General features: G+C 36.3%; 1 protein-coding gene across 1 annotated transcript in view; it reads left to right on the forward strand.

The window, feature by feature from the left end:
* The window catches only part of ADAM7 (ADAM metallopeptidase domain 7), a 68,449-nt gene that overhangs the window by 11,374 nt on the left and 44,257 nt on the right, over positions 1-12,818 (forward strand). Inside the window, exons 4-5 of the mRNA XM_047092323.1 lie at positions 9,940-10,018; positions 11,990-12,066. Of these exons, the coding sequence (XP_046948279.1) occupies positions 9,940-10,018; positions 11,990-12,066 (156 nt within the window). The remainder of the gene's footprint in view (positions 1-9,939; positions 10,019-11,989; positions 12,067-12,818) is intronic.

Genomic DNA, 12,818 nt, shown 5'->3' on the forward strand with positions numbered 1-12,818 from the left:
TAATGTCATAGTCAGATATTTATATTAGGATTATGGTGATCTCATAACATGAATTAGAAAGTATTCTCTTTTCCTATATTTATAAAGGACATTTTTGGAATGTTTGTTAGAATTCCTAAATGAAACTTTCTGTGCCTTGAGGATTTTTTTGTGTATGTGTGGGAATGAGATTTTATGATTACAAATTCAATCTTATTAATAAAGGCTTATTCAGATTTTCCTTCATATTGAGTCAGTTTTAAGTTGTAATTTACAAGGAAAATGTATATTTCATCTAAGTTGTCAAATTTTTGGCATAAGGTGTTTCATAATATTCTTTTTTTCCCTCATTCTATTCTTTCGTTCTACTCGTTCTAGTCTATTCTTTTAATGTCTGTAATATCTTTAGAGATAATCTCTTTATACTATCTAATATTGGTTATTTGAGTTCTCTTTTTTCCTTGACTAATATAAAGGAGTTTACCAATTTGATGTTTTCAAATAACTAAAATTTTATTTTACTAATGTTACTGTTTATTTCACTGATTTATTTTATTATCTTTATTATTTTATTTGTCCCACTTATTTAATGGTTACTTTTCTCTTTTTACAGAAACATTTCATGTGTTCTGTCATAAGTATTTAAAGTATTTAAAGCTACGACATTTCTTCTAAACATAAATTTAGATGCATCTCAAAAATCTTGATATGTTGGATTTTTATTATCATTTATTCCAAAATATATTGTAATTTCTTTTGAGATTTCTTCTTTGGCTCATGTATTACTTAAGAGTGGCTATTTAACTCCAGCATTTGGAGTTAAAAAAATTTTTTTAATGTTTATTTTTGAGAGAAAGAGAGACAGAGCATGAGCTGGGGAGGGGCAGAGAGAGAAGGAGACACAGAATCTGAAGCAGGCTCCAGGCTCTGAGCTGTCAGCACGGAGCCTGATATGGGGCTCGAACTCACAGACCATGAGATCATGACCTGAGCCAAAGTCAGACACTTAACTACTGAGCCATCCAGACGCCCCCCCCAATATTTGGTGTTTTTTAAAAAATATATCGTTGTGTCAAATTTTTCTATTTTAATTGTATTTTTGATGAAGAATATAGTTTGTATAACATCATATTTTTAAAAAACGTATTACAATTTTTTATAGCCAAGCATGTTTCTAACTCATTAAACATACATGTGCACTTGAAAAGAATATGTATTTTACAGTGTTGGGTGAAGCATTCTATAAACAGCAATTAGAAAAAGTGGTGGGTTATTTAGAATTATTTTTATTTAATTTATGTGTCTATTTTCTCTGTCCATTGCTGAGAGAGTTGTGTCAAAATATTTAACTATGGTTTTTGAAATTGTTTTTCTTCTTTCCATTTTTCTCTCTTTTCCATTCCTTTAATATTTGTTTCATGTATTATAAAGCTTAGCTATTAGGTTCAGACATATTTATAATTTTTTTACTGTGAATTGATTCTATTTTTCCTCCAGTTCCCAGTAACTGTTTTTTTTTTTTTTAAATTTGAATTCCAGTGTAGTTAATATACAGTGTTATATTACTTTCAGGTGTAGGCATAGTCACTCATCAATCTATATATTACTCAGTGCTTATCAAAATAAGTGTATCTTAATCCCCTTCACTTATTTCATCCATTTCCCCCCTCCCACTTCCCTCTGATAATAATCTGTTCTCTGTGGTTAAGAGTCTGTTTCTTTGTTTGTCCCTTTTAATTTATTTATTTGTTTTATTTCTTAAGTTCCGCATATGAGTGAGATCATATGGTATTTGTCTTTCTCTGACTGTTTATTTCAGTTAGCCTTATACTCTCTAGATCCAGCCCCGTTCTTCAGAAATGGCAAGATTTCATTTGTTTTCATGACTGAATAGTATTCCATTGCATGTATAGATATCACTTCTTTATCTGTTCATCTATCAATGGACACTTGGGCTGCTTCCATAATTTGACTATTGTAAATAATGCTGCAGTAAACATAGAGATGCATATATCCTTTAAAATTAGTGTTTTTGTATTCTTTAAGTAAATACCTAGTAGCACCATTACTGGATCATAGGGTCATTCTGTTTTTAATTTTTTGAACACCTTCCATACTGTTTTCCACAGTGGCTGCACCAGTTTGCATTCCCACCACCAGTGCAAAAGCATTCCTATTTCTCCACATCCTTGTGCTTTTAGCCATTTTGATAGGCGTGATGTGATATCTCATTATGTTTTGATTTGTATTTCCCTGATGATGAGTGATGTTGAGCATTTTTTCATGTGCCTTTTGGACATCTGGATGTCTTCTTTGGAGAAATGTCTATTTGTGTCTTCTGCCCATTTTTTAAATTGGATTATTCATTTTGTTGATGTTGAGTTATTTAAGTTCTTTATACATTTTGGATACTAATCCTATATTAATATGTCATTTCCAAATATCTTCTTCCATTCAGTAAGTTGTCTTTTAGGTTTGTTGATTGTTTCCTTTGCTGTACAGAAGCTTTTTATTTTGATGTAGTCCCAATAGTTTATTTTTTGCTTTTGTTTCTCTTGCCCCTGGAGACTTACCTAGAAAAATGTTGCTATGGCCAATTTCAGAGAAATTACTGCCTGTGTTCTCTTCTTAGATTTATATGGTTTCAGGACTCACATTTATATCTTTAATCCATTTTGAGCTTATTTTTTTGGGATGGTGTAAGAAAGTGGTCCAGTTTCATTCTTTTGTTTGTAGCTGTCCAGTTTTGCAGCACCATTAAAATTGTTTTTTAACATTTTATTCATTTTTGAGAGACAGAGAGTGACAGAGTGCAAATACGAGTGGGGCAGAGACAGGGAGACACAGAATCCAAAGCAGGCTCCAAACTCTGAGCTGTCAGCACAGAGCCCGAAGGGGGGCTTGAACTCACAAACTGTGAGATCATAACCTGAGCCGAAGTTAGATGCTTAACTCTCTGGGTCACCCAGGCACCCTTATAGCACCATTTATTGAAGAGACTTTTCCCCATTGCACATTGTTGCCTCCTTTGTTGATTCATTCACCATATAATTGTGGGTTTATTTCTGGCCTTTAGTCTGTTCCATTGATCTATGTGTATTTTTTTATGCCAGTACCATACTGTTTTGATTACTACAGCTTTATAGTATAACTTAAAGTCTGGATTTATGACACCTCCAGCTATGTTGGCGAATTGATTCTTTTATCATTATGTCATTATACAAGATCTGTCTTGTCAGGAAGTGTATTTTACCTGATATCAACATAATATCCTAGCCTTCATATATTTACTCTTTGTGTAATGTATTATTTTTCATCCATTTCCTTCAACATATCTGTCTTTCTATTTAAAATGTGTCTCTTGTAATTTGGCAAGTAGTTGGGTCCTGTTTTTAGCAAATTCTGACAATCTGATCTCTAATTATAATGTTTGATCCATTAACATTTAATGTTTTGAATGATATGTTGTATTTAATATTTGATTTCTGTCTGAGTTTTTTATTGTTGTTGTTTGTTTGTTTCTCTGGTCTTCTTTTTTGGATCTTTGGATTATTTGATTTTTTTATTACCTTCCTTACTGGCTTTTTATTTATCTATTGGGTTTTTAGAAATATCTCTCTGCTTTAGGTTTAAGCTTTTATTTCAGATATTACAATATTTATTTAAAATTAATATTGTATCATTTAATATAAAATGTAAAAGCTTCACAATCATATAAGTCTATTTATACCACAATTTTTTTATGTTAATTTGGGTATGTATACATCTGTAAACATTATGAACTCCATGATGCATGGCTATCATTTTGGCTTAAAGTGGTCATGTGTACCTGAAAAATTCAATGAAAAAATAATTTTATTTCCTGAATTATTTATCATTTCCTATCTTACTATTCTTAGAAATTCAATTTTCCGTCTTCTGCCAATCCCTTGAGCCTGAAGGACTTCTTTTACTGATTTTTGTAGTACAGGGTCTGCTGGCAGAATTTTACCTTTGAATGATGGATGCTTTGAATTATCAGACAAAATTTCAAAGCATCCATCATAAAAATACTTCAGTGAACAGGGACACCTGGGTGGCTCAGTCAGTTAAGCATCCAACTCTTTTTTTTTTTTTTTAATTTTTTTTTTTTCAACGTTTATTTATTTTTGGGACAGAGAGAGACAGAGCATGAACTGGGGGAGGGACAGAGAGAGAGGGAGACACAGAATCGGAAACAGGCTCCAGGCTCTGAGCCATCAGCCCAGAGCCCGACGCGGGGCTCGAACTCACGGACCGCGAGATCGTGACCTGGCTGAAGTCGGACGCTTAACCGACTGCGCCACCCAGGCGCCCCAAGCATCCAACTCTTGATTTTAGCTCAGGTCATGATCTCACAGTTTGTAAGACTCAGCTCCATGTCTGCCACTGTTCTGACACCGTGGAGGTTGCTTGGGATTCTCTCTCTCTCCCTCTCGCTCTGCCCCTCCCCTGCTTTCTCTTTCTCTCTCTCTTAAAAATAAACTACGGGAGTGCTGATGCATAGGGGCACTCGTACCCTGCTGTTTACAGCAGCACTTTCAACAATAGCCAGACTATGGAAAGAGCCTAAATGTCCATAAACTGATGAATGGATAAAGAAGCTGTGGTTTATATATACAATGGAATCCTCCTTGGCAATGAGAAAGAATGAAATCTGGCCATTTGTAGCAACATGGATGGAACTTGAGGGTATTACGCTAAGTGAAATAAATCAGGCAGAGAAAGACAGATGCCATATGTTTTCACTTGAATGTGGATCCTGAGAAACTTAACAGAAGACCATGGGGGAGGGGAAGGAGGAAAAAAAAATTACAGTGAGGGAGGGATGCAAACCATAAGAGACTCTTAAGGACTGAGACAAACTAAGGGTTGATGGGGGGTGGGAGAGAGGGGAAAGTGGGTGCTGGGCATGGAGGAGGGCACCTGTTGGGATGAGCATTGGGTGTTGTATGGAAACCAATTTGACAATAAACTATATTTAATATAAACAAGGAAATAGACATTAAAAATAATGCTTCAGTGAACAATTATAAACATGCTTGAAACAAATGAAACAAATAGAATGTCTCAGGGGATGAATAGAAAACCTCAGAAAAAAATAGAAGATATAAATAAGAATCTAAAGGAAATTTTAGAACTGAAAAGTAAAATACATGGAAAAAATAAAACTTTCAATGCATGGGCTCAATATCAGAATGGAGAGGGCAGGGATGCTTAGGTGGCTCAGTTGTTAAGCATCTGACTCTTGATTTCAGCCCAGGCCACGAACACGATTGTGAGATTGAGCCCTGCATTGGGCTCTGTGCTCAGCCTGGAGGCTGTTTGGGATTCTCTCTCTCCCTCTCTGTCTGTCCTTCCCCTACTCGTGCACATGCTCTCTCACTCTCTTTTTCAAAATAAACATTAAAAACAAAAAAGAACGAAGACGTCAGGAGAAAATAATCAGTGAATATGGAATAATAGAAATTACACAATCTAAATAACAAAGAAAATTTTCTGAAAAAAAAAAGCCACTCTCAGGAATATGTGGTAATAAAATAAAAGATGAAAAACTGAGGTCATCAGAGACCCCAAGGAGAGGAGAAAGAGTATGGAGCTGAAAAAATATCAAATGAATATCTTGATACTGAAAATACCCACATTGGGCAAAGGAGACACTAAAAACCTACAGGTTCAAGAAGCTGAACAAATTCAAAACAGGATAAACTCAGACAATCTCTAATATATAAATCTCAAACAATTCCAAGACATACCGTGGTTCGTTTTATATATACATACATACACATGTATGAAATGTATTATCTAGAGTAACCACTAAAAAACCTATACAGGGAGGTACGCTGAAAAACGCTATAGATAAATCAAAATGGAATTTGAAAGTATATTTAAGCAATCCATAAGAAGGCAGGAAAAGGAAACTAAAACATGAGAAAAGAAGGAACAGGAACAAAAGATAAAATAGCAAACTTAAGTCTTAATATATTAATAATTACTTCAAATTGTAGAAATACTGAAAATGGCAGAGTGGATGAAAAATATCATTAAACTTTACGGTGTTTATACAATGTCTTCCAGAAAACAGAGAATACTTCCCTTCTCATTTTATGAAGCCAACATTACTTTGATACCTAAACCAGACAAAGACAGTATAAACAAAATTAAATAGAATTCAACAATGCACAACAAGAGTCATACACCATAACCAAATGGGATCTTTTCCAGGAATACAATACTGGCCCAATATTCTAAAATTAATCAACATAATTTACCATATTAACAATGAAAAGAAGAAAAAATCACATGATATTATTAATTGGCACAGAAAAAAGCTTTTGCTAAAATGCAACAATCATTTATGATTAAACATTTCAGAAAATTAGCAATATAACAGGATGTCCTTGACTTGATAGCGAGTATTTACAAAACCCTACAGCAATAGGATTATTACTGGTGAAAGACTGAATGTTTTCCTCCTAAAATCTGGAACCAGGCAAATACGTACACTCTCACTACTGCTAGTCAACATATTCCCAGGACATCTAGTCAGTTCAACTCAGAAACAAAAGGAAATAAAAGGCATATAGATTGGAAAGGTAGGAGGAAAAAAAAAAGTCCTTACTTGCAGGTGACATACAGTGGTTGGCTTAGAAAATTCTACAAAATCTAACAAACAGGCTAACCAAACATCAAACAAAAAATATCTTCTGGGCGTAATAAGTGCATTCAGCAAAGTCACAGAATATTGCATCATAAAAATATCAATTGTATTTAAACACTCGCCATGAACATGAGGAAACTGAAGTTTAAACTGTCACACCACTTGCAACTGTTCAAAAAGAAATAAAACTGTTACAAATCAGAGAACTAAATACAAAGCTTGTTCACTGAAAGCTACAAGATTCTGATGAAAATCATCAAAAAGATGTAAATAGGTGGGGTCTTACTTTGTATTACTATACTGGAAGACCACATGGGAAAGATGTTCATTTCTCCAGTGGATATATAGGGTTATCACAATTCCCACTGAAATTACTGTAAGACTTTTTATAAATATAGACAAGATTATTCCAAAACTTATAGGGGAAGACAAAGGAACTAGAGTAGCTAAAAGAAATCTGAAAAAAGAAAAAAAAAAAAACAGGAGTAATCACTTTGAGAGCTATTATATAGAGAGTCAGACTGTCAGCACAATAGACACAGAAATCAATGGCATCAAATAGAAATCTCAGAAATAGTTCCACCCTAGTAAAGCCAACTGTTTTTTGACAAAGTTTGTAAAGCAAATCAATGGAGGAAGTAGAATCTCTTCAGCAAAAGGTGCTGAAACTATCCAGCAAAAAAATACAAAAACAAAAGAAACTCAACCTAAATCTCAATGCTTTTACCAAATTCATGTCAAAATTAACTCAAAATAGATCATGGGTGTCAGTGTAGAATGCAAAACTATAATACATTTAGATAAAACAGCAAATATCTTAGGATCTTGGGCTAAGGCAAAGAATCCTTCCACTTGACATCAGTTCATTTGACATGACTAATAAAATAAAAGACAAAGTTGATAAATTGGACTTCATTGAAATTGAAAATGCTTAACTCTACCAAAGTCTCATTATGAGGATGAAAAGACACGCTGCAAATTGGGAGGAGACACTGGCAAACCGACAGAGGACTAGCGTCTGGAAAAATAAAGAGTTCTCAGAACTCAACAATAATAAAGCAAGCAATTCAATCAGAAAATACGCGAAAGGTAGGAAGAGACATCTCACCAAAGACAATATACGGGTGACAAACAAGCACTTGAGAGATGTGTGGCATCATTAATCATTCAAGAAATGCAAATGAAACTATAATGAAATATCATTTCATTCAATTAGAATGGCTAAACCTAAAACAATAATTATGTCGCCAGAAAGCTGGCAAAGGATATAAGGAATACTGGATCATTAATACATTGCTGACGGGAATATTAAACAATATAACACACTGGAAAACAATTTGGCAATTTAAAAAAAGAACAAACATGCAACCTCCCTCAGGGGAAGCAATTGTACTCCTGGGATCAGTGAGAGAGATGAGAGGTCATTTTCTGGTGGAACAGTTCTGTATCTTGATTGCAGTGGTGCAAATTACACCTATGATAAAATGCCACATGAACACAAACATGCATTGGACTAGTGTGTATTTCTGGGTTTGTTATTGTACTATAATTATGTGAGATGTAACTACTGGCAAGATTGAGGGAGGCGTGCATAGACATCAGATTCTGCTACGCTATCTCTGTAACTACCTATGATTCTATAATTAATTCAAAATAAAATTAAAAAAAATGAGATACTAGTACTTTGTATTCATACATCGGAAAAATGTGGGATCCTCTGCTTTCTAAGAAAATACAATTTTTGAATATAATTTTGGGGAAAGAAACGCGATGCCCACGATGATTCAGCCCATTAAAATGTACATTCTGGTTGCACGCTGAACATATAATCCTACCTTTTGGGAGTTACTGAGAATGAGGCAGGTTGTGTTCACGAAGCATGGACATAAAGGGAAATCTACTGACTCTGCTCGAGTAGGGCAAATTGTGATGTTCCGCCGGCTCTTTGAGGAAGGGTAACAACACACAGGTGGATATGTTTAATTTAAGTTCAGTATTTTCTTTATTGTGTTTTGTAACTATCTGTTTTCAAATTCATGAGATAACAAAGTAAGATTGTTGGGTAAACAACTATGTCGAGAGGATGATGTCAACTTTGATAACGAACATGTTTATGTCTCTACAAACTACACAAATGTTTGTTTTTCACGTTGATATAAGATAGTGTACGTATTACCTCTCCAAAGTGATTTTGAGCTCGTTCTATTCAGTCAAACCCAAGTGATGGTTCTGATACTAGGGCTTTCTCTACTCCGTCACCATTTCCTCTCTAAGAGAGCCAATATTCCACTTTTCTTCTTGGGGCCTCGTAAATCTTAAAATAGAATGGCTATTATCCACGTAGGGTAATTCAGATAGAACTAAGTAAATTACAGAACGGTGTAAGAAGAATCCAATGATTCCCTATGTACTTCTGTCGCATCCATGTACTGAGAGAGTTGAGATATACGACCTAAGTTCTTGGTCTGAGGATACCCATGGGATTTGTTACAGGGCATGTGGGAAAGTAGAATCATTCTACTGATTACTCAGAATGCCATCCCTTAACGTGTGCAGAGAAAAAAAAAAAAAAAACTATAAAGAATTACATGAAGGGGAACCTGAGTGGCTTAGTTGGTTGAACATCTGACTCTTAAATTGGCTCAGGTCATGATCTCAGGGTTCGTGGGTTCAGGCCCCACATCGGGCTCTGTCCTGACAGCAGGGAGCCTGCTTGGGATTCTCTTTCTCCCTCTCTCTCTGCCCCTCCCCCCCCCCGTTTGTCTCAAAATAAACAAATTAACCTAAAACAAGAAGAGTTACATGAAGATATTAGCAGAGGTTGTCTCTCTGTAGAGAGTTTCATTGATACTTTTCTGTGTTTTCTAAATTTATATTATGATTAATACATACTGCTTTTATCTGAATATATAGTTGTTGGGTTAATATATGTTAAGATATATGCATTTTATGTATATTTGATATACACATCAAATATATTTTGTATCAAATATATATATATATATATATATATGACTTTACTTAGATAGTATTTTCTCTAGTTTTTTTCTCAACTTGCTCCCAGAATCTCTTTCAGTCTCTTCTAGTGTTTACCAAATCATGAAATCTGGGCAGAAAGCCTTTTCGTGTGAGTGGGGTTGATTTTGCTTATGTGTTTTTAGCATGAGAGGAACGTGCTGAGATTTGGAAACAGCCTCAAGGCTTCTCTTCCCCATAATTGGTTTTATCTGCTATCTTTGTAAACTGACTAAATCTCACTACCTCTCTGCCCTCTTTTCCAGGGAGTTCCTAGCCTCAAATTACAGTGAAACCTACTACTCTATAAAAGGAGAGGCCGTCACCAGCTACCCTTCCACCACGGTATCTTATGGAACCTTCCCTTGTCTTCTGAAATTTTCTCATGGGATTTTGAAACGCAATCCAGCTGTACAGGCGGCTTCTGAAAATGTTATGTCAGAGGCGAATCTTACATTGAATACTGTCACGAATCATTCTAGAATAGAACACATGACCTTTCAAACTCTAAAGGAGGCCGACTACTGTCTCACAAGCAGATTGATGACTGTTAATGTATTTTTTCTTAACTAAACTGACTTCTGTGTACCCCAAATGGTGTTAAGTCTGGAGAAAGGGTAAAGCAGGAACCAAAGAGGTAGAAGGCACCCTGATGAGATTGTCATCGGGCTAAAGGGATAAAAACTAACGACTTGAAACTAGTTTAAAACCTCCATCTAATTGCCCCTCATGTGAGTCCTTATTCCCCGGCCTAGGCCTTCTGCTGCACCAACATTGTGGTCTCTCCTTCATTCTCCAAATGAATTTTTGTTCATTTATCATCAATAATATTCCAGTGGATACAGGTTCTATTTTTACGGCCTTCCTTCCCTTTCCATGCCCTCCGTAGCCTTCTAACCGAAGATGACATTGTTTCTTTTCACCAAAAGTATACTTTCTAAAAACTTATTTCCTGGTTAAGGCATGTGTCAATCATGGAATGTAAACCTTCAGCCAATCTTTGTAAAACAGAAATGGAAGAAAACTGGGCAACATGCTTTTATGCAGGGGGTGGCTGTTGGCCTAAGAGGGGCTGCGATCACACGGGGAGTGTCACTCATGGACAAAATGGACAAAATGGAAAAGGTGATTACCTGATGGAACCGTTACAGGCAGAGCACCACGTAGGGAGTGACAGGGATACCAACTTGACTGAAGCAAGGCCGCAGGAGGAAAGGGCTTGAGGGGACCTGGCTGGAGAGCAAAACCTAATTTTAGCAATCATCAACAACATTGGCATGGGGCGCTTGGGTGACTCGGTCCGTTAGGTGTCCAAATCTTGATTTTGACTCGGGTCATAATCTCACAATTTCATGAGTTTGAGCCCTGCGTGGGTTCTGTGCTGATGGTGCAGAGCCTGCTTGAGATTCTCCCTCTTTCTCTACCCCTCCCCCACTCGCACCGTCTCTGTCTCTCTCAAAATAAATAAATGAACTTAAAAAAAATTTTTTATTTTTTTTATTTTTTAAAAAATTTTTTTTTTCGGGGCGCCTGGGTGGCGCAGTCGGTTAAGCGTCCGACTTCAGCCAGGTCACGATCTCACGGTCCGTGAGTTCGAGCCCCGCGTCGGGCTCTGGGCTGATGGCTCAGAGCCTGGAGCCTGTTTCCGATTCTGTGTCTCCCTCTCTCTCTGCCCCTCCCCCGTTCATGCTCTGTCTTTCTCTGTCCCAAAAATAAATAAACGTTGAAAAAAAAAAAATTGGAGGGGCAGAAAGAGAGGGAGACACAGAATCGGAAACAGGCTCCAGGCTCTGAGCCATCAGCCCAGAGCCCGACGCGGGGCTCGAACTCACGGACCGTGAGATCGTGACCTGGCTGAAGTCGGACGCTTAACCGACTGCGCCACCCAGGCGCCCCCCAAAAAAAATTTTTTTTAAAAATTGGATTGATTTCATAGGCAACTGGGGAAAAATTATAATAACAACACGAGAAGGGTAGTTTGGTAGACATTTTAGGGTGGATGAAAGGAGAAATACTTAAATGGAAAAGGGTCACATTTCTGAGACTGGATTCATCAACTAATACACTCCTAAATTTGTGAGGAAAGAATCCACATCCTGCTTCATACAAAGTAACGATGCAATTAGAATAAAAGAATTCTGAAGGAGTTCAAAATTTTCCAAATGACAGAGTGCAATGAGCGAATACATGAAGGAGCATGGGTGTAATTTGTGAGAATGCAATGCTGATATATTGTGAACGTAAAATATGTGTATAGTGATATTTATGCAATATGAGCATATGTATTTATACCAATAGTCTCTTCATCTATTTTAGGATCACTGTTTTTACCAAGGATCCATCATACATGAATTTGATTCTTCTGCCAGTATCAGCACATGTAATGGTCTGAGGTATTGCACAGTTCTCTAATTGGTTTATAAGTTTGCTTAAGGCATTTTCAGAGACATTTGCTTTTCATCTTTCAAACAGCCTTATAAATAGAAAAAATCATGGGAAAAAGCTACTGCATATTTTCAGCATGAGTAGCCCTTCTAGCCCATCACTGATGTCCATTTCTGACAAAAAGATGTCTAATGCACAGCCCTAAGCAAGACAAATTTTTTGTCAAGGGATTCAGAGACTGCTGGGAATAATCTAGCCTGTCCTCTCATGTCAGAGACACTGAAATCAGAGACTAGCCTCTGAACATTCAATTTGCTGGTGATAGAACTCTATGGAAAAACCAGGTCTCCTGACTTCTAGTCCTGTGAATTCCCACCACAACACAACACTTCACAGCTTTTTGCTCTTCAGGAGTTTAGAGTCTTTAGAAATCAAAAAAGCCAGAAGTATAGTCTGTATCAGTTCCTTATAGATCTTGGGCTCAAGGATTAAAGAGGACATGTGGGGTAGCAGGGTAGGAGAACAAGACATTTCCGCCTTCATTTATGAGTACTTTACTTAAGTAGATCCCAATATATTCAAGAATAAAGACTCTTTTAATGACAAAATTGCCATGTAATAATATTTGTGCTTCCATATAGTTACTCTACAATTAAAGCATGATGGACATAAAAATTCACAAAATATTTGTGAGAACTCTGAGATTTCAAAGTAGAGATTGGGCTGGTAAGCTTCTGAAAACCTAGAGGAGTTGATTCTT

The sequence above is a fragment of the Lynx rufus genome, unplaced genomic scaffold (assembly GCF_022079265.1).
Source record: "Lynx rufus isolate CCGP_SWC_20201006 ecotype Redwood Valley unplaced genomic scaffold, mLynRuf1.p SCAF_3, whole genome shotgun sequence".
NCBI lineage: Eukaryota > Metazoa > Chordata > Mammalia > Carnivora > Felidae > Lynx > Lynx rufus.